This window comes from Procambarus clarkii, chromosome 75 (genome assembly GCF_040958095.1).
Source record: "Procambarus clarkii isolate CNS0578487 chromosome 75, FALCON_Pclarkii_2.0, whole genome shotgun sequence".
In the NCBI taxonomy this organism is placed as follows: domain Eukaryota; kingdom Metazoa; phylum Arthropoda; class Malacostraca; order Decapoda; family Cambaridae; genus Procambarus; species Procambarus clarkii.
Window position 1 is genome coordinate 26,795,883 of NC_091224.1, and position 26,507 is coordinate 26,822,389.

General features: G+C 42.2%; 1 protein-coding gene across 1 annotated transcript; it reads right to left on the minus strand.

Moving 5' to 3' along the window:
- Positions 1–670: 670 nt before the first annotated feature.
- RpL32 (Ribosomal protein L32) lies at positions 671–16,061 on the minus strand. The gene is made up of 4 exons (XM_045764224.2): positions 15,973–16,061; positions 7,545–7,642; positions 1,039–1,191; positions 671–850 (listed from the first exon to the last, which is right to left on the minus strand). Exons 2-4 carry the CDS (start codon positions 7,635–7,637, stop codon positions 692–694), a joined length of 405 nt encoding a protein of 134 aa, XP_045620180.1. The 5' UTR covers positions 7,638–7,642; positions 15,973–16,061; the 3' UTR covers positions 671–691.
- Positions 16,062–26,507: the final 10,446 nt, after the last annotated feature.

Below are 26,507 nucleotides of genomic sequence, written 5' to 3' on the forward strand. Positions count from 1 at the left end.
GAGGGAGGGGGGGGGGATTGCTGCTATTCAATAAATGATCCAGATTTTACTTTGACAACTTTTACACACTGGATTCTGTTTGATAGAAAATAGGAAGGTGGATATTTTATATGTAATTATTTGAGTGAATTTTGCTTGCAAGAACACCATCTTGAGGTTATCTTGTGTTGATTTCAGGGCTTTTTTAGTGTCCCCGCGGCCCGGTCCTTGACCAGGACTCCACCCCCAGAAAGCAGCCAGTGACAGCAGACTCCCAGGTACCTATTTATTGCTAGGTAACAGGGGCATAAGGTTAAAGAAACTCTGCCCATCGTTTCTCGCTGGCGCCCGGGACCACAGGATCACAAGTCCAGTGTGCTGTCCGCTCGGTCGACCAGCTCCCCCTGCACCAAGGTCACATATGCTGAAGGCTTTTGCAAAATCTATATATTGCACCAGTTTTGCTCTTCCTCCATGGCAGCGACAACTGTATCAAGGTCATGGGCATAAATCCTGCCATACTACAGCACAACTGCTACCCAGTGTAGTACATATGTATTACTCTGAGCCTCTTGAGTAGTACAAAAACCTTACATCACTTACAAGTGCCCAAATCATCAAATACTGTGCCAAATAAAAGTACTATTTAAATATAAAGACTATTCTGGGGCATTTGAAATGAAAGACTATATTATAACCACAATTTATTATCTTAAGTGGATTCTTCAGTACGCAGTCTCGCAGATCCATTGGTCAGGCGAATTGATAGTTGGTTTGCCCTCTCAACGATATCCTTGCGCTTACGGGAGGAAACACCATGGGCAATTTCTGCACAGAAGGTACGATTTTGCATCATCAGAACTTCCAGTTCCTGGGAAATTAAAAATGCCTATTAACAACAAATCTTGTCAACAACAACGTACGCATTGCTTTAGTCTTATCAGTAAGGATAAACGTCACCATACACCCCCGCCAACTGCAGGAGTTTAGAACTCTAGCCTATAAGGTTTTCATCACAATATTTCTTCAGGCTCAGAAAAATAGCTTTTCCATACTTACACGAACATTATGAATGAGGACCTTTCTGAAGCCATTAGGAAGCATGTGTTTGGTCTTGGCTGCTGAACCATAACCAACATTGGGCATGAGGTACTGCCCTCTGAAGCGCCGCCTCACACGGTTGTCAATACCCTTCGGTTTCCTCCAGTTGGGCTGCAACACAAATACATTTTATTAATATTGATGGAAATGTGTTTCGAAGTCAGTTCATTAAGAAACTCTAGAAAAAAATTACGTTACTACAAAATTACTACCACCAGATAGTAATGTAGTAATCTAAACCAGATAGTTTTTCTAGGTTAATGAAAAGATAGGTATGTTAAAATGTTTTTTCTTGAGCAACCTCATTAATTTTTTCATTAGTTATAGATACAAGTTGAACACCTTTTATCCACCAGCAGCTTCTCCAAGAGGAGCACAAGGTTAAATTACAAGGCATTTATTGCTAGTTGGCGTATATTATCTATTTTCATTATTGGGCAATATTACTGGTTCTATTAACAATATTTTCATTACTGGTTTACCCAACTCACAGTATTTAAGAAATGTACAGTAAACAAACATGCAATCAAGTGAGCAAAAATGGCTTGGCAATGATGAACATGTTGCCATCAGATAAGAATTATTGGAATTGGAAAAATTCAACTATTCCATGTATATAAACTGTATTGTGATACCTCCTCTTGCTTCTCTCTAGACTGTACATTTTGAGCTTTGACGGTCTCACTAGGGCCTGTCATGTATGTTCTCTGAAGTCCCTCTATTTCAGCAACCTATTCTGCTTTGAAGGGGAAAGATAGTATTGAGCTGTACTAAAGGCAGGACAGCTCAAGTGATTTGAATACTACGAGCACTGACGGGATCCTTAGATTTTAAGGTTCTCATAATCAATCCTATCATTTTTCTGACACTATATTTGCTTGGTTATGCTCCCTAAATATGAGATCTTATGTCTTGTACCCTGAATTTTGTTTAAGGTCTTCATGTTTACCATACCTATGCATGTGCCTGCAAACTTATTTTCTGTTGCCCAAATGAAAACTACTAATATCAGCTCGTAGTTTTTCAGTGTCTTCTACAGAAGGAAATTCAATGTTGATTTGTGTACTCTGCAAAGGATGACATGAAGCTGTGATTTGTACTTTTGTCTGTTTGATATAAGACTAAAGAAAAGCAGTGATGCAATATTTGTGCCCTAAGGCACAGTGCTTTTCACTGTGCTTAAGACTTTATTCAGTGCAACTGTTGCTCTTTACCTACTGTTCGACAAGAAATTCATTTACTATCGCCCTACTTTACCTGTTCACAGCATCTTATCTTGAGGTTATCTCGAGATGATTTCGGGGCTTGGCGTCCCCGCGGCCCGGTCGAACTCCTCTTTGTTACACATTCCCAGGGAGCAGCCTGTAGCCTATAAGGGCTATTGGTGGCACACCACACCTATAAGCCCGTAGTCTATTGGACAGTACATAGCAGCTGTCTAACTCCCAGGTATTTATTTACTGTTAGGTTAACAGGGGCATCAGGGTGCAAGAAACACTGCCCATTTGTTTCCACCTCCACCGGGAATCAAACCCGGAAGTGAACCCGGAACCTCAGGACTACAAATCTGAAGCGCTGTCCACTCAGCTGTCAGGCCCTACTTATGCAATCTATTTTTCACTAACACTTCTGTGATTTTGCCATAGTGGTCAAGTAACTGTTAAAGGCATGACCTTCCTGCTCTAACTGCATGTTAACCTGTGTTGTGGAAGTCACTGTTCTCCAGAAAACTGGAAATCCGACTCCCGGTCACTCAAAAACCTTTATTGTGTGATGTTAATGCCTGGTCTATTTTTAGCCAATGCTTTGTTCCCTTCCTTGTGCAGATGTATCTATTGATGTCAGTTCTTCTGTTATCGCCCCTTGCATCAAGATTTTTCCATGCAATAAAATAAGACTACTGTACGTGTATAAATAAAAATTATACTGTACAGTAACTTCTGAACGTTATTAAAAAAGAAATCCTTTCTCTTTCCCCTGTGAAGCCAAGTAGCTTTCTTATCCTCAATACTTAGTTCTGTGCAGTTTGAACAGTATAATCAGGCACACAATATAACCACTCTACTGCTAATGGCTCAACACAATAGGATCAAGTCCAGTTAAAAGAAAAATGCAGTACAAGCCAAATATTTAATTTGTACAAGATTGTTAGTATTTTCTTCATCAAAATAAAGATTCTTGTTGCACTTTTGTGCAAATGATACAACGTGCATTTGCAGGCATGACTTTACTGTAGGCCCAGCCAGTTGCTAGACTGCCTGAGTACACCCCCCCCTACCTAACTCCGCCTCAGCCTATGGTGTATTCACCTAGTTGTGTTTTGCGGGGGTTGAGCTTTGCTCTTTCGGCCCGCCTCTCGACTGTCAATCAACTGTTTACTAACTTTTTTTTTTCCTCCACACCACACACACCCCAGGAAGCAGCCCATGACAGCTGACTAACTCCCAGGTACGTATTTACTGCTAGGTAACGGACATTCAGGGTGAAAGAAACTTTGCCCATTTGTTTCTGCCTTGTGCGGGAATTAAACCCGTGCCACAGAATTACGAGTCGTGCGCGCTATCCACCAGGCTCACAGGAAGCCTGGTGGAGGCTTCCCATCAAGCCCAGGCTGTGGTGGGAAGCAGATGCTCCTCCATATACACTGCCCAAATGTTCTGATTTTCAATTTATTCCTCAACTTTTCTTTCATTGTACAGTATATTTTTTAAATTTACGATTTGATTGATTCAGTAAGTTTATTTTGTGTGAATACTTTTAAAAATAAAATGTGCACTAACTAGCACTAGTAAAGTAGTAATTGTTGTGTAGCAAGGAGAACCCGCCGTCATTCCTGCAGTGCTAACCAGGTAGGACCCCCTTCCTTGAGGTTATCTTGAGATGATTTTAGGGCTTTAGTGTCCCCACGGCCCAGTCCTCGACCAGGCCTCCACCCCCAGGAAGCAGCCCGTGACAGCTGACTAACACCCAGGTACCTATTTTACTGCTAGGTAACAGGGGCATAGGGAGAAAGAAACTGCCCATTGTTTCTCACCGGCGCTCGGGATCGAACCCGGGACCACAGGATCACAAGTCCAGCGTGCTGTCCGCTCGGCCAACCGGCTCCCGGCCGAGCCGCCCCTCCTCCCCACCCTTAAAGGTGTTCATCATTTTGGGAGTGTGGGAGCCTGCTCAGGCCTTGCTTGCTTAATTAACAAGTGCACCAAGAGGGTCACTCCATCCCGGGACCACTTAGTCCCAATAAGCAGTGCAGGAAAGCCAAACAATCCCACACACTAATTTCCACATGTTCTGGAAACTGGGATATGCTGGAGGGGTGACAAGGAGACTTCTGACATGGAAGACAAAATATTTCATCCATAAGGAAAGAGGAACACAAAGAACATTGTGAGAGGAACGTATGGGTCGCTTTCCAACTTCAGACTTGCTTTTAATTATATTGATGGTGAAATACTAAAGAAACTGTTCATGACTTTTGTGAGACTTAAGTTGGAATATGCAGCAGTTGCACGGTGCCCAACTCTCAAGAAGCACATCAATAAAGTGGAAAAAGTGCAACGCATGCTTCAAAATGGCTTCCGGAACTGAAAATCAAAGAGTTATGAGGAGAGCGACTGGAGGCGTTAAACATGCCAGAACTAGAAGATAGAATAAAAAAAAGAGAAGATATGCTCACCACTAACAAAATACTAACAGGAATTGACAAATTCCTGAAACTAGCAACTTCACGAAGAGGACACAGTTTCAAGCCAATATTAGAAAGTTTACTTTTGCAAACAAGAGTGGTAGACGATTGGAACAAGCTAAATGAGGTGGCATTGAAAGCCAAAACAGTCAAGTTTCAAAGCATCATTCGACAGTACTGGGAAGACAGGACTCTACGAGCTTAGCTCTCTCTGATCCTACAACTACTCTTAGGTAATTACTGGTAGCTTCTACACCCTCTCGCACACCGCACCTCTCTCATACCACCAGCATTTACCTGGTGTGGGTATTTCCTACATTTGATTATAAGTTGCATCCTGGGGAAGGTCAGTAGTCAACCTAGAAGCATAGGGAAACCTCAATCAGCCTAAACAGGCTTCCAGTTTCTCACAACGTGAAGCCAACATTTTCAAGGCAGGAGTGGAACAATATGACTTGACGTTTGGGGGAGGGGAGACTTGTCTGAGGTGATAAAGCCTCCTAGAGAAACCATCTGTGGCCACCCTCTTATGGGGAGCCGAGAGGAAGAAAGGCATCAGGGGGGCCAGATTCACAAAGCATTTACGCCAACACTTACAAACGTGTACATCTTCTCAATCGGCTTTGTTTACAATTATTAATCAGCTAATGAGTTCCGAAGCACCAGGAGGCTGTTTATAACAACAGTTGATTGTGAACTTTTCATGCTTGTAAACGGCTTAATAAATGAAACCCAAGCCGTCAAAGAATGAGGAAAGATGTACACGTTCATAAGTAATTACATAACTGCTTCGTGAATCTGGCCTCTGGGCTATAAATAGATAAACCCTATACAAAACCATGTAAGCATTGCAGCCCAAAGACAAGTTCATGATGATGAAATCATGTAATAATTTCAACTGAAAATCCAGTCCCAGTTTGCTAACTGAATGTAGAACAAAACTGACAGTGCCACCTAGCAGCAGTTAGCCAAGGGTGCCAAGGAGGATAGCCAGACACTGCCACTATTTGCCTGCAAGGCCAGAATGAAGAGAGACCTTGCCACCTGTGTCACCCTGGGACTGCACATGTCCTCCTGCCAAAAATGACAACTCGCTCCATGGAGCACCAAAAATGTGTGTTCACAAACATCAAATACTTCATTAACTGCACTCGACAAGTAACTGGACAAGAGATGCATACTCTGGAACAGTACCATTTAAAAAGAGGACTCGTAAAAATCTGGAATATCACTCGAGACTACCCAAATTTGCATGAAATTCACACTGAAAAAATATAATTTTTTGGTTATTACCAAAGTTTTCATATTTTTAGTGAAAACTTAAAATGAACCATAAAATTTGGTTGTAACTAAGCCTAATGGGCATCCCATGTTGTCAACTGGCTCAGTTTACACTCTACAAAAATCAACAAAACTAAATGAAAATCAGTCATCTGATTTCCTCTAAAAATAGGTCCATTGAGATTTCCACACCTCAAACTGTTTAAGGTTAACCCTATATTAACACAATTTACGGATATATGGGATAATATAACTCGCAAGGAAAACTCGTTTGATTTTTCTCAAACTTCTTTCATCCTTTCATCACCACCCCTCCCCCCACTAAATTTTATGATCACATTCACATGTTATATCTTCAGAACCTGTTCCAATTAATACTTTTAAGCACCTCCAGTGATCATATACAAAGCATAATATAAACAATTGGGGAAAATATGATCTGCAGGAAATAAATTTGCCTAGTTACCACATTTTGTGAGAAGTCCATACTTATACAAAATATGGACATTTTTCTGACATACAAAATTTAAATGGATCAAGTGGGCAAACTGGGTCCACTTAAGAGGTATCCGTTATATTGAGGTGCAGATTTGAAGGAGCACTGTAGAGTGTAAAGTTACCTAGAGCATATATAACAGCACTCAATAGTCTACACTAAAGTGTTGACACTGAGAACTCCTGCTGCTAGCAAAGGTAACATTCTGGTAAACTACAAATTTAAAGAAAACAATATCATCCATGAGAGAGAGAAGAGCCTTGAAGAGTACTGGCTGCAGCATAAGACTAGGAGGTCCTAGGGAAGCATGGGGTAACAGCAACCCCCCCCCCCTGGCCCCTCCCCCCAAAACCAGCTTACTGTAAACCTACCGAGCATATTGCAAGAAGGGTTAATGGCAACTGGTATCTTTTTATATATTTATATACTGTACAAGAGTTCTCACATTCTTGCAAAGCCACTAGCACGCATAGCATTTCGGGCAGGTTCTTAATCCTATTTTTTTCCCCAGAATATGACCCCATCAAATTATTTATCAACCAGGTACCCATTCACTGCTGGGTGAACAGAGGCTACAGTTAAGGACAGGCGCCTAGTCAATCCTCCCCGGCCGGGATACAAACCCAGGTCAAAGTGCTGGGTGAGTATTTTACCCTTGTGCCAGTGACTGCCAGTGTTATTTTCTGTACTGCCATATATACTATGGATGTACAGATCAGATAGATAGTATATAGTGAACAGTTTATTAAAGCTGGATGGCAACATTCAGGTGTACAATTGACTCCTGATCATCACATGTGCTAATAGTGAAAAGAAGAAATTCTGAGCAAGATTACCGATTACTCACCCTCAGCTTAACATAGCGAATGATTACTCACCCTCAGCTTAACATAGCGAATGATTACTCACCCTCAGCTTAACATAGCGAATGATTACTCACCCTCAGCTTAACATAGCGAATGATTACTCACCCTCAGCTTAACATAGCGAATGATTACTCACCCTCAGCTTAACATAGCGATCACTTTGGTGGCGGATAAATTTCTTTACCCGCTTCTTGACAATCTTGGGTTTTTTAAGTGGACGAATTGCCATTTTGCCTGTAAAATAAAACAATGTTAGGATACAAATAAAATCAACATTAAATAATTTAAAAGTACACCGTTCTTCCAGATTATCTGGAGATCTGTGCAATACTATTCGTTAGTTCATTAAACAAAATTCTATTAGTTCCTAATGTGTTGGAAACGATTAAAGTCAAAATTTCAATCGAGGACCAAAACTAAACTAACAATCGGGATGGGTTTAGTAAACAAAAAAATGCCTACCTAATGAACCTATCAGAATTCTTTAATAATTTAACATCCGTGCAACAATTGATAACCTAACTTGACCTAATCGGACCACCAAGTCAGTCAGCCACCACCACGTCTTAACCCATGTTACCTGGGACAATCACGGCACACCACCACGTCTTAACCCATGTTACCTGGGACAATCACGGCACACCACCACGTCTTAACCCATGTGACCTGGGACAATCACGGCACACCACCACGTCTTAACCCATGTTACCTGGGACAATCACGGCACACCACCACGTCTTAACCCATGTTACCTGGGACAATCACGGCACACCACCACGTCTTAACCCATGTTACCTGGGACAATCACGGCACACCACCACAACTTCCTAAACTTTACCCAAAAACATACAAATAGTTTACATTAGCACAGCCATTAACAATGTACCAAAACACTATACAGAATTAAAATGTATCCCACTTGCTTTATATTTACTAATACAGTACTGTATACTAGGATAATTCGGTTTACAGGTTCATACACCTTTAGCCTGTCCATGTAGTGTACTGAGCAGTGGGACATTAGTTTTAATCTATTTAATAAAATAAAATAAAAGTTGAGTCATGTTAAAGAATCTTTCTTAGGTTTTTAACTAAAAAATTCCAGCCCAGGTGGGTGAGTGGGTAGCTACCATGCCAACCCTGACTGACCTCAAGACTTCACAATTTTAAGATGCATAATAAATAGTATATCGTGCCCCATTAATTTATTTTAATTAGGTCTACAAATTCCAGTCAAACTCAAAAAGGAATCAAAGTGAGGACAATGGCTTAGCCACAAATGAAGAACACATTGCATCTCCTATCTTTTAGCAAGAGATACTTTAAAAGCCCCAATTCAACTATTCAATGAACCCAATTCCACAGCAGAAAAAGGCTCCAAAAGGAATAAAATATAGAACCCATGTACAATGCTGTTCAAACTGATCGACTAAATCCCATTTGGGGTTGGGGAGGGGGGGGGGATTGGAATGTCCAATTTGGAAGTTCACGTTATACATCTTCCTTTTATTTGTGCCAAAGAAGAGAGATGGTGTGAGAATATGCCAGCCCATCCTCCTAAAATGATAATACTCATCGTAACTACTTGATCAAAGGTACCAACATGTAGTGATGGATCACCAAAAATGTCGCACTTTAGGATTACAGTATTGAGTATAGCCAAATGGAAAACTTAAAAGCATAATATAGAACCTTACCTCTCCTAGCAATCTTGGGTCTAATGCGCACATCTTGTACCTAATATAGTACATATGTGCTATATTAGGCCTAGGAATGGTTAAGATTTTGGCTTCATTTTTCAAGACTAAAATTAAAAGGCCAAAAAGGAACTTTTTGGTGGTCCATCACTATATAATGCTACCTTCAAACAAAGTTACTATAAATACTATCATTTCAAAAAGTTAGGTTGGAATGTCGGTGCAAAAATTATAACTACAGTACAGGTATACTATACTGCACAATACATAGTATTGTGCAGTATAGTATCTGCACAATACAGTACTATGTATTGTGCATTTTCATGGTCTCACAAAATTTAGATATTTATAAATGCAGTATTTGCATTCAATATGCCAGAAGCAGCTCATTGCAGCTCCATTTCAAATTTCTCCAAAAAATATATTTACTGTACTGTATATTTAAATAATTTTATCTGTACTGTACCATGACAATCTTATGCAAACAATTTGATGTCGAAATGTTAAATACACGAAACAGCTGCCCACTTGAAATAATTACCAGTTAAAGGTAAGCATTCTGCCCCCCCCCCCCTCCCCCACCACTGCTCCTGGCAGGGAGGGCACACGGTACACACATCAGAAACGCTTAATTTTTTGCTCGATGGAAATGACAATATTTAATAAAATCTTAAGCCATCTAGGATCAATGATTTATTTACACATCAGAAACACGTTGGCATTTCTTGGAAAACTATCTCAGTATGAGGCATACATTTTTTTAAGTTTCATATTTAAATAATAATTCATTGCATCAGGGGGGACAGACATCCAGTGTATTTACCCATGTTAGGCTTACATCAATGCCCCCCCCCCCCAGGATGCAACCCCACAACAAGCTAACTCCTGGATACCTACTTGCTGCTAGGTGAACAGGCACATTACGTGATAGGAAATGCACGTAATCAGTTCTGTCCCACCCGGGACTCGAACCCAAAATTCTCAATTGAGTCTAGAACGAAACCGGAATTCTCAATTGTGAGTCGAGAACAAATCTGACCAGAACCCAAGACTATTTGTATTGTCATGTTCAATTGTGAGTCGAGAACAAATGTGACCAGAACAAGACTATTTGTATTGTCATGTTCAATTGTGAGTCGAGAACAAATGTGACCGGAACCCAAGACTATTTGTATTGTCATGTTTAAGTTTTTAAGCTTCAGCCTGGACCCCAGTATTCAAAATACTTTGTTTAAATAAGAGGGTTTGGCACACAGTATCGACAAGTGCTTGCATTACAGAGGAGATTCTTGAGCGGGTCAAACATTTTTTTTTGTAACCGATAAACTTGCTTGTTAATAGTTTCATTATTTTTTAAACAACTTATTAGTTCAACCACATTTTTACACACATTAATACCAGAATCACTTAAAATTTTCAGCCATTATAACAAGCTACCAACCAAATTGAATAACTTTGGCAATACTGTACTAAGGATCTGCAAAATTGCTATCATTTTGACTAGAATCCCATTGTATAGGATTGACAGTAAAAAGCCACATGGAACAACATACTCCTGAAACAAGACCACAGGAACAACATACTCCTGAAACAAGACCACGGGAACAACATACTCCTGAAACAAGACCACAGGAACAACATACTCCTGAAACAAGACCACAGGAACAACATACTCCTGAAACAAGACCACAGGAACAACATACTCCTGAAACAAGACCACAGGAACAACATACTCCTGAAACAAGACCACAGGAACAACATACTCCTGAAACAAGACCACAGGAACAACATACTCCTGAAACAAGACCACGGGAACAACATACTCCTGAAACAAGACCACGGGAACAACATACTCCTGAAACAAGACCACATGGAACAACATACTCCTGAAACAAGACCACAGGAACAACATACTCCTGAAACAAGACCACAGGAACAACATACTCCTGAAACAAGACCACGGGAACAACATACTCCTGAAACAAGACCACGGGAACAACATACTCCTGAAACAAGACCACGGGAACAACATACTCCTGAAACAAGACCACGGGAACAACATACTCCTGAAACAAGACCACATGGAACAACATACTCCTGAAACAAGACCACGGGAACAACAACAATCTTCAACACCATCAACCTTCTTACTCACGGAAGATTGGAAATTAAAGACTGGCCCAAGCAAAGGCAACTATTCACACTACCACTCAGAATATACTGTATATCTAACCTACACTTTAAACACTCCACCAATACAACTGCAATTACATTACCCAATAAATACATATGATCAACCTGCATTTACCAAGGCATTCTGAATTTATTATAATCCAATTTATATCTATTTTGGTTCATTTTGTGATGAAATTTAATACCCAAATTTACCCGAGGGGTCACTCACTCTAATGTCCTCGAAGACAGGAAGCCCGAGTCTTGTCAAAAGGTCTGTTAATTTTCCTTATTATTTTACCTTGTTGCAATTCAAAATGCAGCCATGTTTTGGCATTTATGACTTAATCTTATCTGCTGATGACTACATTATGAGCAAGAAAGTATCTCATTTTGTTCTACATTGGATTGTTAAGCTTGAAACTATTCACACATAACTATCATGTACATTTTCAGCCATTTGTATACTGTACTCTTACATTAAGCACCCCCACCCCCCTTCGCTCATTTACCTTTCAAGATTACAAAAAAATTTAACCCTCCCAGAAGGTGACTTTCCCCAATTTTTTTCATCATGTCCATGCATTACATGTTCAAGTGGGTTTACGTCAATAGCAAGACAAGGCTGAAGGATGACATGTTATTGCTAATACTTCTAGACAAGCATGTAGGCAACATTTTATGGGTAGTAGCTTTAAGTGTCAATTTTGTTGACATCCTGTCACTTGTCTGGGTACAAGTGACAGGATGAACAACCCAGTGGGTTTTCTTCCTATTGGGGAGTGTTGTACATGCTGCTATGGCGGTATGTCCACTCACAAGATGAGTGGTGCTGCCCAATAAACTCGCCCCTCGGGGCAAAATTTTAACAATTTAATTTAAAAATTTTGTTGAGGCATCTTCTTGAGGTCATCTTGAGATGATTTCGGGGCTTTTAGTGTCCCCGCGGCCCGGTCCTCGACCAGGCCTCCACCCCCAGGAAGCAGCCCGTGACAGCTGACTAACACCCAGGTACCTATTTTACTGCTAGGTAACAGGGGCATAGGGTGAAAGAAACTCTGCCCATTGTTTCTCGCCGGTGCCTGGGATCGAACCCAGGACCACAGGATCACAAGTCCAGCGTGCTGTCCGCTCGGCCGACCGGCTCCCTTCATACATACACTGACCACTGAGGCATACATACATACACTGACCATTTTTTTTTTTTTGTCAAATATTACCTTTTAAATACTATATTAGACATGTTCAGACATGTGTCTGAAAACATGTCTCTTAGTACTTTCATGTAGGAATCCTTAACATTAACATAAGTGTGGGTTTTTATCTGAAAGTAATGTATTTGTGAATTTTATGTCACGATTTACACCAAATCTTTTGCACTCCCGAGTGCTTTGTCAAGGTCCGAGTGCGTGTTTAGGCCGATTGTAGTAAGGATTAGTCAGAGGTGCATGTCTTGTTCTAACAACTAGTCCTAACCACAATCATCCAAACCACACACTCGGACCTTGACAAAGCACTCGGGAGTGCAAAAAATTTGGTGTAAATATTTACATAAAATTCAAATACACAGGTGAGTTTTTATGCTGTTATGTCTAAGACAGCACTATTACTTATTAACAGTAGTCATGGCCACAACCAAACAGTACTCGGTACAAGCACTAACCACTTGTTCAGTAACGAGACTATACTACACCAAGAGTACTACAGTATAGTTTTTCAAGAGCTGGGGATTGTCCAGCAGACAAATCACCCTTAATGATTAATAAGTGTCTCTTAATCCTATGATCCTTCAAATGTTTAACACTGGCAGACACCTACAGTGGTTTGGAAATTAGTGCCACAAAACCTCCGAGACTACAGCCACCTACAGCCACAAAAGAACGTTCCATTGCAACTTTTACCTAAATATCCAAGCTTGACTTATAATGGCTTCAGATATTGTATAAATTAATTGAATATCAGAGAGGCTGATGAAAATGACCTACCACAGGAATATGCCAGTGTTTGGTACTTGGAGGCTGGACCTGCAGGTATTAATAAAAAATGTGATGCAAGAGTGTTGAGGTGAGGGAGATGAATAATACAGTAGAGTATTAGGTAGCCGGTCGGCCGAGCGGACAGCACACTGGACTGTGATCCTGTGGTCCCGGGTTTGATCCCGGGTGCCGGTGAGAAACAATGGGCAGAGTTTCTTTCACCCTATGCCCCTACTACCTAGCAGTAAAATAGGTACCTGGGTGTTAGTCAGCTGTCACAGGCTGCTTCCTGGGGGTGGAGGCCTGGTCGAGGACCGGGCCACGGGGACACCAAAGCCCCGAAATCATCAAGATAACCTCAAGAAGAGAGTATATAATACACAATGAAATCACAAGAACATGATGCATCAGTTCAGGTATGCGAGTTCAATTCCAGCGTTCGGCTACAATATTCTCTCAGGAACATCGTAGTAATACATGTCAATACCGATGATAATCTTTACAAGCAGATGATAACTACCTGACGATGTGAGCGAGTGGCTGGATCCTTGGCACATGCCTTAAAGCTGGACCCCATTAACTTCCACAAGTGCACGAACATCTAGAGTAGACTAGTCATTTTTTAAATTGAACTTGAAAAATACGTAAATGGATACTACAGGGTATTCCAGAAACTTAATAGCTAAAAACAATATAGCAATCCATTTTACTTTTTTATTTAGGTTGAATTAGGTTGTGTTTTAAAATTCTGTACTGTGGAGGAGCCACATTCAAGTAAGGTAATTATCAGACAAAAGTGCTAAGCCATTATGATAATACAGTAGCACTTTGAAGGGATGTGAAAATAACGTTGAATATCAGAGGCTGATGAAATCTGACCGACCACAGGAATATGCCAGTGTTTGGTACGTGGAGCTTGGACCTGCAGAGCTTGCATACGGTTCATCCCTTTGAAGGGACGTGAAAATCAACCAGGTAACAACCAGGTAACGATTTGGGATGGGAGGTGCTCAATTCTTACAACACAATGTGCTTCATATTTACTGGTAAATATGGATATTTACTATGGGATATTTACTCTAAGGATATTTACTATGGGACTGGTAAAGGAATGGTGCCTAACCACTTGGACAGTTGGGGAGTTGAATGGTGACCAGCATGCAGGAAGACCACACGGGCACACCAGCCACACGGGCACACCAGCCACACGGGCACACCAGCCACACGGGCACACCAGCCACACGGGCACACCAGCCACACGGGCACACCAGCCACACGGGCACACCAGCCACACGGGCACACCAGCCACACGGGCACACCAGCCACACGGGCACACCAGCCACACGGGCACACCAGCCACACGGGCACACCAGCCACACGGGCACACCAGCCACACGGGCACACCAGCCACACGGGCACACCAGCCACACGGGCACACCAGCCACACGGGCACACCAGCCACACAGGCACACCAGCCACACAGGCACACCAGCCACACAGGCACACCAGCCACACAGGCACACCAGCCACACAGGCACACCAGCCACACAGGCACACCAGCCACACAGGCACACCAGCCACACAGGCACACCAGCCACACAGGCACACCAGCCACACAGGCACACCAGCCACACAGGCACACCAGCCACACAGGCACACCAGCCATACAGGCACACCAGCCATACAGGCACACCAGCCATACAGGTACACCAGCCATACAGGTACACCAGCCACACAGGTACACCAGCCATACAGGCACACCAGCCATTCCAAGTCCACTTCTTCACTTACCACTCACTCACCTCCCTGGCTATACTGTTCACACCTACAACAGACGTCACTTCACGCCCCGAGACACAGCTTTGACATCGTACAGCCTCAATATGGTCTCATAAATACACGTTTAGCCACTAACTTCACACCCAAGTCTGCTCTCAAACACAGTAAAATCTACCCAACCCTAACCCATCACACACAGTTTAACAATACTAAAACAACCTTTGATAAGATACCAATTAATTTAACGATAATATGTGCAGAAGGGGGGGAGGAACTACAGCATTTAAGCCCAGTAACAAATTGCATATAATATAGTCTATAATATTGGGTATACGAGACTATAATGCCAAGCACCATTACATACATATATAAATATGAAGAACATAGTATTGTATGAGCTAACTTCATGTCTGTTACTGAGGGCAAGTCCCACCGTTCACAAGACACATCAACAGCTAACCTAAACCTCACCCCCCCCCCAAACACCCACACAGAGCCCAAAATATCTCCGTATACAGCGTGTATACTGTCTGTATACAGGGTGTATACATATGCATATGGGTGTAAGAGCCAGGCTTTGTATACACGTGTGAGCCCGTCACCCCACATGGTGACCCACGTCAGTGCTCCCTGCTGGCCACAACAGCCTCAAGACACCCCAGGTGGGGTGCACACCTCTCAGGTGCCCCGAGACAGAGGCAGGGAGAGTACCGGGAGCGAGGGGCACGAGTCTAGGGAAGGACCCTAGAGGTGGCGGCCACCACCACGTGTGGCCCCTGTGTTTACACTCACACTCACCGCCTCCCTCACACTCAACACCTTCACCACTCACCCAGCACACGCCTTACACTTACCTCAGCAGGGGCACACCACGGGGAGGGCGAGGGGGTGGAGGAGGCCGGGGCAAGAGGCCAGACAGAGACAGAGAGGTGGTACTTACCGTTCGTGTACACCAGTGATGGCGGAGAGGAAGAACGGTGGCGCCGCCACGAGCCCGACCCATCAACCACTCATATTATATATTTTTTTATTTAGCTACAAAATACTTTAGTAAATAAGTAAATACGTTTGAAATAAACTGAAAATTAACAATACTTGCTAAAATATCGTTTCCCAGCAGAGGTCTGGAGTAAAATATTAAAACAAGAACATTATAAAAGTTCATTTTTTGGTATCCCATAGGTCTTTATACCCATACTAGGGAGTATGGACATCTCTATTTTTATTATGTTATTTAAATATTCACAACAAAGCACATTCTATTTATTTCTGTAACAATTTTGGTGTGTAAACATTATATTCTAGCCGGCTGCCCCCAACCTCGCCAGAGATGGTACATATAACATGAAGGGATCTTTGCCCCCAGACAACAATGTATAAAAGTTCAAAATGTCTGCAATATAATACTTTTATTCATAACAAGACGTGTTTCTCATATGATAAGTAATATCATTCTATAGTCCCGATAAACTCACAGAGCAGAAACAAGATTTCCTAACCTTTCATATATCCAATAATGGGTAATTAAATAAATAAATGCATTATCAAGAGCCCGAGACAATCTGTAATTATATAAGAAATTAATAAGATGTTCATAATGTGTAAACAAAATTCTAGTATATATATAAAATGTTCCCAGCCAACATTTCTTGATACTGACACAAAATATTTTAGTATTGACAGATTTATTTATTTATTTATTTATTTATTTATTTATATACAAGAAGGTACAATGGGTTTATGAGAGAACACAGCATTGATGTTTATACATTCTTGTAAAGCCACTAACACGCATAGCATTTTGGGCAGCTCCTTAATCTATCAGATAATTTTAAGTAGGTAATTTGTAGTAAAATTTAACAAAGTTAACAGATACATTGTAAGAAAACTTGAAGAAAATTAGCAGGTTTATTTTAGTAAAAATTTGAGGATTATCGACAGCTACATTGTAGTAACAACCATGATATAAGATTCTGGCGGTGATTACAATGGTAAAGTTATATGGCTTAGGTTGATTGATTTATGAAGGTTAAGCCACCCAAAAGGTGGCACGGGCATGAATAGCCCGTAAGTGGTGGTCCTTCGGAGCCATTACCAGTATCATTAGCTGATACTGGAGATCTGTGGAGGTGCGACTGCACCCTGCGGAGAGGTCGTGACCTCTGAAGGCATATTTTGGGGGAAGCCCACAATATTTTATATTGTGGGGTAGCACAATTTATTTTATTTATTTTATATATATTCTGGGGCAGCACACGATACAGTGCGAGTGTAAAGCACTAGGTAGAAAACTATGAGGATGAAATTAGCTACTTTTTGGTGTTACTTTTGAATAAGGAGGGTAGGTTAGACAACTTTTTAATTGCAGGCGATGAGTCACAATAACGTGGCTAAAGTAAGTTGACCAGACCACACACAGAAGGTGAAGGGACGACGACGTTTCGGTCTGTCCTGGACCATTCTCAAGTCGATTGTGACACAATTGACTTGAGAATGGTCCAGGACGGACCGAAACGTCGTCGTCCCTTCACCTTCTAGTGTGTGGTCTGGTCAACTCAGCTTTTTAATTCGTTAGGGAGTGAGTTCCATAGACTAGGTCCCTTTATTTGCATACAGTGTTTAAACAGATTTAGTTTGACTCTGGGGATATCAAAGAGATATTTATATCTGGTGTGGTGATTATGGGTTCTATTACATCTGTTAAGGAAGAGTTTCAGAACAGGGTTTGCATCTAAGAACAGGGTTTTGTACATGTGAATGGCACAAAAGAATATGTGGAGTGAGTTTATGTTTAGCATGTTTAGGGATTAAAACAGTGGGGCTGTGAGTTGTCTGAAAACAGAGTATAAATTATCATTGTTCTGATACAGATTTTTGCTGAGTGATGATAGGCTTGAAGTGGTTTGCATACACAGATACCATATGTAAGACAGGGATAGATTAGCGCGTAATATATTGAGAGAAGAGCAGAGTTTGGAACATAATATCTGATTTTAGAGAGTATACCAACCATTTTTGAGACTTTTTTGGTAATGTGTTGTATGTGGGTGCTGAAGTTGAGTCCCACCAGATATATAGGCCAAGGAACTTTCTATTCATTTTATTGCTGATGTTAACATTGTCTATCTGAAGCTAAATTGCATTTGTTGATTTGCTTCCCAATAATATGTAGTAGGTCTTTATTATGTTTAGTGTGAGTTTGTTGGTTGACATCCATGAGTGGACTTTTTTAATTCCCGATGGGTCTACTTCCATCAGTTTCCCCTAAATATACAATAGGTTTCAATTAGCGCTCAACCAATAACAACAACAACATGGGTTTCAATTATGCTTTGATGCATATCCAGTATCATTGCTCACGTATACCAGCATGTTTTAACACAACAAAGAGGCTATGTTCACAGGTATCAAAGCATGTATAAAATACCAAGAGACCTGTGTAGTGTTCTGTCAGTATAGCCTCGTGTAATAAAGCTGTGAGCACCCAACAAGAAGTATAACCTCGGATAATAAAGCTGTGAGCATCCAACATGGTGTATAGCCTCGTGTATAAAGCTGTGAGGTCCCACCAATCCCCTTGCTGTATCTCCATGTAAACCGCTACCATTTCCTCCTGCAGGAACCTGGGGACGACTTTGTAAACCACTACCATGCCCCCCTGCTGGGCCCCTGGAACGACCTCTTTATAAACCTCTGTCATGCCCTCCTGCAGGACCTATGGGGGGGGGGGAAGAAATAGCCTAAGCTACTCTATCCCTTTGAGATGTATTTTCCTGTCTCAACAAACATACCCGAACCCACAGGACCCCTGGAACCTGTGGGTACCTAGTAAACCAAGGAGTAAAAGCATGGACAATATAGCAAGAAACGTTCTATGGTTCCTCCTGGTTGTGGGCACCAGGAGCAAGCAGGAGTCATCAGTCATCAGAAGACATAAAGGTGGCCAGGGAGTCTGGCTCCACCTTCCTCCACTCTCCATGTAAACAATAAACGAAAACTTCTCTCTGTTCTACTTCAAAGCATATCTTTAATGTCTGCTCTTTTTAATATAGATTTTTGCTTATATTTGTATTATTTTATCCTTAACTTGAGGTGCGATATGTTATATTATATATGTTACTGGTACGGCCAGAGGAGCTGCGCACTACAGGCTGCGCGTCGACACGGCTGCACATTGTCAACAAATACACGCGGGTACAGTCGTCGGTACACCTGGGTACAGTCTTGCCGGTACACCTGGGTACAGTCTTGCTGGTACACCTGGGTACAGTCGCTGGTACACCTGGGTACAGCCTCGCCGGTACACTTGGGTACAGCCTCGTCGGTACACCTGGGTACAACCTCGCCGGCACACCTCGGTACAGCCTCGTCGGTACACCTGGGTACAGCCTCGCTGGTACACCTGGGTACAGCCTCGTCGGTACACCTGGGTACAGCCTCGCTGGTACACCTGGGTACAGCCTCGTCGGTACACCTGGGTACAGTCTTGCTGGTACACCTGGGTACAGCCTCGTCGGTACACCTGGGTACAGTCTTGCTGGTACACCTGGGTACAGCCTCGTCGGTACACCTGGGTACAACCTCGCCGGCACACCTGGGTACAGTCGTCGGTACACCTGGGTACAGCCTCGCTGGTACACCTGGGTACAGTCTCGTCGGTACACCTGGGTACAGTCTTGCCGGTACACCTGGGTACAGTCTTGCCGGTACACCTGGGTACAGTCTTGCCGGTACACCTGGGTACACCTGTGTACAGTCTTGCCGGTACACCTGGGTACAGCCTCGCTGGTACACCTGGGTACAGCCTTGCCGGTACACCTGGGTACAGCCTCGTCAGTACACCTGGGTACAGCCTCGTCAGTACACCTGGGTACAGTCGCCGGTACAGTGGTGTACACACGCCCTGGGTCAGTGCTTATGAAGTGTCAATACCTTTTACCTCAGCCACATGTCAGACCATCGTGTACACGCAGCGCTGGGTGCAACTGGGAATGTCAGGAACATGTCCCCACGCTACCCTCTGCGTTCAAGACAGCGTGGTCGTGTTAGTCGCCACTTTCTGCGGCACCCGAGATTAAAGGCTGTAGTGTACAAAAGGAACAAAGCCCGTGGTTGGCCAGAGTCCATCAAGAAGTTCACTAAAAACTATCTAGTTAAAACAACCTCGAGAGACGATTATATCCTCCGTGAGGACCTTGTGTGGTACTACCATGACTGGTGCAGGTGGCAGGGGACGGTGCCGAGATCCACTATAGTTCTTGGCAGGTTCCTTAGTAGCGAGGGCATCCATGCGGACCGTCGTGTGGGCGGGTGTCGAGGCCAGGGCCAGAAGTATGCCTACACCCACCTCACATGGGCTCACGCTACCAATTTTGAGGCTTGGCTTGGAAATAGAAGAAAGCGTGGTGTTAAACCCCGTTTAAGAAATCTGGCATGCCAAGACGTTATCCATCTCAACCTTTGCCCAGACGTTGTGTTGACTGAAGGTGAAGAGAGTCTATACCTGCCAGATACAAAGGATATAGTGAAGGCAACGAAGAGGTCCAGTGGCTCTGTGACTTGCTCACAGTCACCCAATAAGACAAAAATGAAAAAAATTCAAGTATGTGAACGTATACAGTCTTTCAAGGAATTCGCATCCAAATATTTGGTGAAGACGAACAACAAAACTGATTATATTCCCTGTTGTGAACTAGTAGAAACCTATCGCACTGTCTGCCATTCGGAGGGAAAAGATCCTTTATCCTCTTTACATATTGGGAGGTTCCTTGGTGCTATGGGCATCCATGCCAACCGTCGAGTGAGAATCTCTTGGGATGGGATGAGATGTGTTAAATATGCCTACACTTGTGTAGCCTGGTCCACCAACCAACCCCAAGGAGGCTCAAGGGGCTTCAGCGAGACTATTTTAAAATTAGCCACACATTCTGTATTTAGTGAGGAAGAAGGCGCTTCTACAAGTGGGTCCCCACACTGGAGAGAGAGAACACGTACCACACACCCGCAATTGTTGGATCCCTCCACACTGGCAATGATGGACCCTCTTACATGACTAGTTGACGGACCCCCACACCAGCAGTTGACGGACCACCACACCAGCAGTTGATGGACCGCCACACCAGCAGTTGACGGACCACCACACCAGCAGATGATGGACCACCACACCAGCAGATGATGAACCACCACACCAGCAGTTGATGGACCACCACACCAGCAGTTGATGGACCACCACACCAGCAGTTGATAGACCACCACACCAGCAGATGATGGACCACCACACCAGCAGTTGATGGACCACCACACCAGCAGATGATGAACCACCACACCAGCAGATGATGGACCACCACACCAGCAGATGATGGACCACCACACCAGCAGTTGATGAACCACCACACCAGCAGATGATGGACCACCACACCAGCAGATGATGGACCACCACACCAGCAGTTGATAGACCACCACACCAGCAGATGATGGACCACCACACCAGCAGATGATGGACCACCACACCAGCAGTTGATAGACCTCCACACCAGCAGTTGATGAACCACCACACCAGCAGATGATGGACCACCACACCAGCAGTTGATAGACCACCACACCAGCAGTTGATAGACCACCACACCAGCAGATGATGGACCACCACACCAGCAGATGATGGACCACCACACCAGCAGTTGATGAACCACCACACCAGCAGATGATGGACCACCACACCAGCAGTTGATAGACCACCACACCAGCAGTTGATGAACCACCACACCAGCAGATGATGGACCACCACACCAGCAGATGATGGACCACCACACCAGCAGATGATGGACCACCACACCAGCAGTTGATAGACCACCACACCAGCAGTTGATGGACCACCACACCAGCAGTTGATGGACCACCACACCAGCAGATGATGGACCACCACACCAGCAGTTGATAGACCACCACACCAGCAGTTGATGGACCACCACACCAGCAGTTGATGGACCACCACACCAGCAGTTGATGGACCACCACACCAGCAGATGATAGACCACCACACCAGCAGTTGATAGACCACCACACCAGCAGTTGATAGACCACCACACCAGCAGTTGATAGACCTCACACCTCCAACAAAATATTAAAAGCGGAAAGGCTTATGTTTTATGTTTAATGACTTTTAAGTGGGATTATATTTTAACACTGATCGTGTTTCCTAAGTAATACTATAATTAATGTATTTGTAATGGAATTCATATGAAGTTATATGAAGTTGTGAAGTAGGGCAGTTATTAAAGTTTTAAGATTTTATTTTGTTTTTTCATGGTAATTATTGGATTGAGTTTTCATGGTGATAAAATTAACCAAGCCCATCGTTGTATCCATTGTGATAATCATCTAGCCTGATTATTAAGTCTGTATAATGTTAGGAACTTGCATATATATACTTTATCTGATGTGTTTGGAATTAGATGAGTGTTGGTTTGGACCTATTCCAGCCGTCTGAGGTACAGAAAATAACAAATTTGTAAGAGGAAACAGTTTTTGGTGACTGCTGTTTGGAGACCTTATTTTGTTTACTTGTAACCTAGCTTGTTATTTATTTTATGTCAATGTTCAAGGTAGAGGTAAATTTGACTAGAGTATTGTGGTGTTTACACAACTAGTGAGAAGGTATGGTTTAACCATACATGTCTTCTGTATGGTATGAAGAAATAGTTTTATAATGGTTACAGTGTACCTTACCTGCTATGTTTCGTTGTTACCTCTAGATAACATAATACAAAAGTAAGATGTTTTACCTATAGTAATGTCATAGTGAAGTGAAGCTGTGACTGAACGTGTCAACCCACTCCAAGCTGTTGTATCATAGTCTTGTGTTATATTTACACAAGTTCAATAATTATACTTTGTTGAACCTTAATTCATTAAAGCAAAACGTAATTATAAAGTAAAAAAGCTAGGCATTTCCGAGATATGAATGTGTTAAAGAGTGACCAAGATTGTAAAAGTGTTCCTGCATGTCAACACAAGTCTGAAAAATATATACACATAAACACAGTAAATTATAATGATTTTTGTAACCTTCTTAGAAAACATTGTAATACTTTTGCAATACCTAGGTAAACCATTTTTGGCTTCGCACCAGGATGCTCACACGGAAGCTGTGAAGCTTTACAAACATAGTTACTGCCCTGCCATCAGTAGGCAAGATAGGAGACGTGATCCTAGTTATTCAGTTGAGTCCATCAAGACATAGCGGCTGTGTAAATCTTATCTATCATAGGTTTTGTGATGTCATATCCGGCCATGACTAAAGCAGAGGTAAAGCTTATGCTTAGAAAACAAAGTCTGAAGGATATTTTTTAGTAGGCTAGGATCTGAGCATAGTTATAAAACTACACGGTCAGTATGTTAGCTTATATAAAAAAAAATTGGATACAAGCGTTTGATCTTAGTAATGTTAGAGGATTTTCTCACAAGTAATTTCCTTAAGGGAAGGCCCAGAATCCTATTTACAAGTAGTTAGGAGATAATATGCGTGTGGCTTTGTTAAAGTCACACACATATATATATATATATATATATATATATATATATATATATATATATATATATATATATATATATATATATATATATATATATATATATATATATATATATATTTTGATAGCAGTCTTTCCTGTAGACATATATTATTAAATATGACCGAAAAAGTAAGATTAATAATTCTAACACGAATTTTCTCTATCTTTCGTACATTTCTTTTCACTGTTGGTGGTAATTCAAAAATCAATTCTCCAAAATTCATTTTTATTTCTAGTCTGACGCGACACTTGAGCGCGTTTCGTAAAACTTATTACATTTTCAAAGACTTTAGTTTACACATACACAACTGAATAGAACTTACACATCTCCGATTTGTTTATATCTACATTTGAGTGAGGTGGATGGGGTGAGGTGGCATTAATAGGGTATTAATTTCATCAACACAAGACAGAACACGAAACAATGGGTATTGAATGGAAGTGATTGTAGAAAGCCTATTGGTCCATATTTCTTGATGCTTCTATATTGGAGCGGAGTCTTGAGGTGGGTAGAATATAGTTGTGCATTAATTGGCTGTTGATTGCTGGTGTTGATTTTTTAATGTGTAGTGCCTCGCAAACGTCAAGCCGCCTGCTATCGCTGTATCTATCGATGATTTCTGTGTTGTTTACTAGGATTTCTCTGGCGATGGTTTGGTTGTGGGAAGAGATTATATGTTCCTTTATGGAGCCCTGTTGTTTACGCATCGTTAAACGCCTAGAAAGAGATGTTGTTGTCTTGCCTATATACTGGGTTTTTTGGAGCTTACAGTCCCCAAGTGGGCATTTGAAGGCATAGACGACGTTGGTCTCTTTTAAAGCGTTCTGCTTTGTGTCTGGAGAGTTTCTCATGAGTAGTTTGGCCGTTTTTCTGGTTTTATAGTAAATCGTCAGTTGTATCCTCTGATTTTTGTCTGTAGGGATAACGTTTCTATTAACAATATCTTTCAGGACCCTTTCCTCTGTTTTATGAGCTGTGGAAAAGAAGTTCCTGTAAAATAGTCTAATAGGGGGTATAGGTGTTGTGTTAGTTGTCTCTTCAGAGGTTGCATGGCGTTTCACTTTCCTTCTTATGATGTCTTCGACGAAACCATTGGAGAAGCCGTTGTTGACTAGGACCTGCCTTACCCTACAGAGTTCTTCGTCGACTTGCTTCCATTCTGAGCTGTGGCTGAGAGCACGGTCAACATATGCGTTAACAACACTCCTTTTGTACCTGTCTGAGCAGTCGCTGTTGGCATTTAGGCACATTCCTATGTAATATAGGAATCTAAATTTTATATTTGCGTAAGTTTTCGGGTGATAGCCTACTAATAATTGTTCTATTTCCATGTCTGTGTATGTCAGAGACCTTGAGCCTCTACTCTGGGGTCCGCAGATGTTGGCACCCGAGTGCACTGGTTGTGACGGCCACGTGGCCCTCGAGGCACTTGGCCTCCTGGTTGGAATCTGCGACTCTTGTCCCAGACCTTGACCAGGACGGATGTGCATTGCAAGAGGCAAGTTTACGGAAATGAGGCCTTAGAAGCCCCCAAAGCCCCCCCCCCCCCCCCGCCTTTGGGGCTTTACAAGAATGTACCTGTACCCGAACTTGTACATATACATAATTAAGTTGTAGCTGTCGCCTGAACCAATAGGAATGTCTGGTTGTTACATTCAATATGTTTAAACTATACTTTGTAGTAAATATAAATAAATATTGATATGTATAGGGTCCCGATAGTCAACCCTTCGACTCAAGTTCATTACATCCCCACAGACGTGTTCATAAACTTTTACATGCTGCTCATTCAAAAAGGGAATTTTCTCAAATATAAATTAATATTATAATATATTAGCATATTGTGCATATATAGGCATAGGTTAGGTTAGGTGTTTAGGTTCTGTTGGCGATTATTTGTATTTGTAGTACGTGGGTGAAGCATTTATAGCGTTGTGTCTCGAACAAAATTCGTCAGTGAAGCACTTGTTCCGGAAGTGTTCTAACGAAATCAGTTGTCAGTCGTGTGTAAACCGGTTTTCATTCATAAACAAGAGGTTTGGCGGGTGCATGGAATGGACTTTGGCCTTTGTTTATGAGGACGGGCTGAAGGAAATGTGCCCAACTATCTTTGTCCCGCCCGGGATTCGAAACTGGAATTCTCGATTGTGGGTCGAAAACGAACCAGACTGTACTACCGGCAGCCCGGCCTCCAAACAAAGACCCAAAAGTGATTTCATACACCCGCCAAACTCCCTGTTTATAAATGAAAAATGGTTTACACATGACTCACAACTGTTGACGTTCCAATAATTCCAGAACAAGTGCTTCACTGACGAATTTTGTTCGAACCACAACGCTATAAATGCTTCACCCACGTCCTACAAATACAAATAATCGCAAACAGAACCTAAACACCTAACCTAACCTATGCCTATATATGCACAATATGTTAATATATTATAATATTAATTTTTATTTGAGAAAATTCCAGTTTTGAATGAACAGCATGTAAAAGTTTATGAATGCGTCTGGGGGTCGATCGCTGGATGTAATGGACTTGAGTCGAAGACGGGTTGATAAATGCTTCACCCACGTACTGCAAATGCAAATAATCGCCAACAAAATCTAAACACCTAACCGAACCTACGCCTAACTATATACAGAATTTTTATGTATAATAATGTTAATTTATATATAAGAACAAACCAATTTGTAATACACAGTATGTTAAAACTGATGAATGCGTCTGGGGAGGACGGCCGCTGCTTTAAACAGCCTAGTGTGAGGACGGGTTGCCCCAGACACAATTATTGTTAAAATGAAGAGAAAACGTAGTGAGGGTGCTGCCACCTGTTGAGAGACAGAGGCAGTAATGGACAGGGCGAGTGATTGTGACTGTCAACTTTCGGTAGACAGTTAGTG

Coding starts and splice junctions, on each gene's coding strand:
- RpL32 (XM_045764224.2), bottom strand. CDS start 7,637: ATGGCAATTCGTCCACTTAAAAAACCCAAGATTGTCAAGAAGCGGGTA. Junction 1,192..7,544: donor ATCGCTATGTTAAGCTGAGG/GTGAGTAATCAT, acceptor TTTGTGTTGCAG/CCCAACTGGAGGAAACCGAA. Junction 851..1,038: donor TCCTCATTCATAATGTTCGT/GTAAGTATGGAA, acceptor TTAATTTCCCAG/GAACTGGAAGTTCTGATGAT.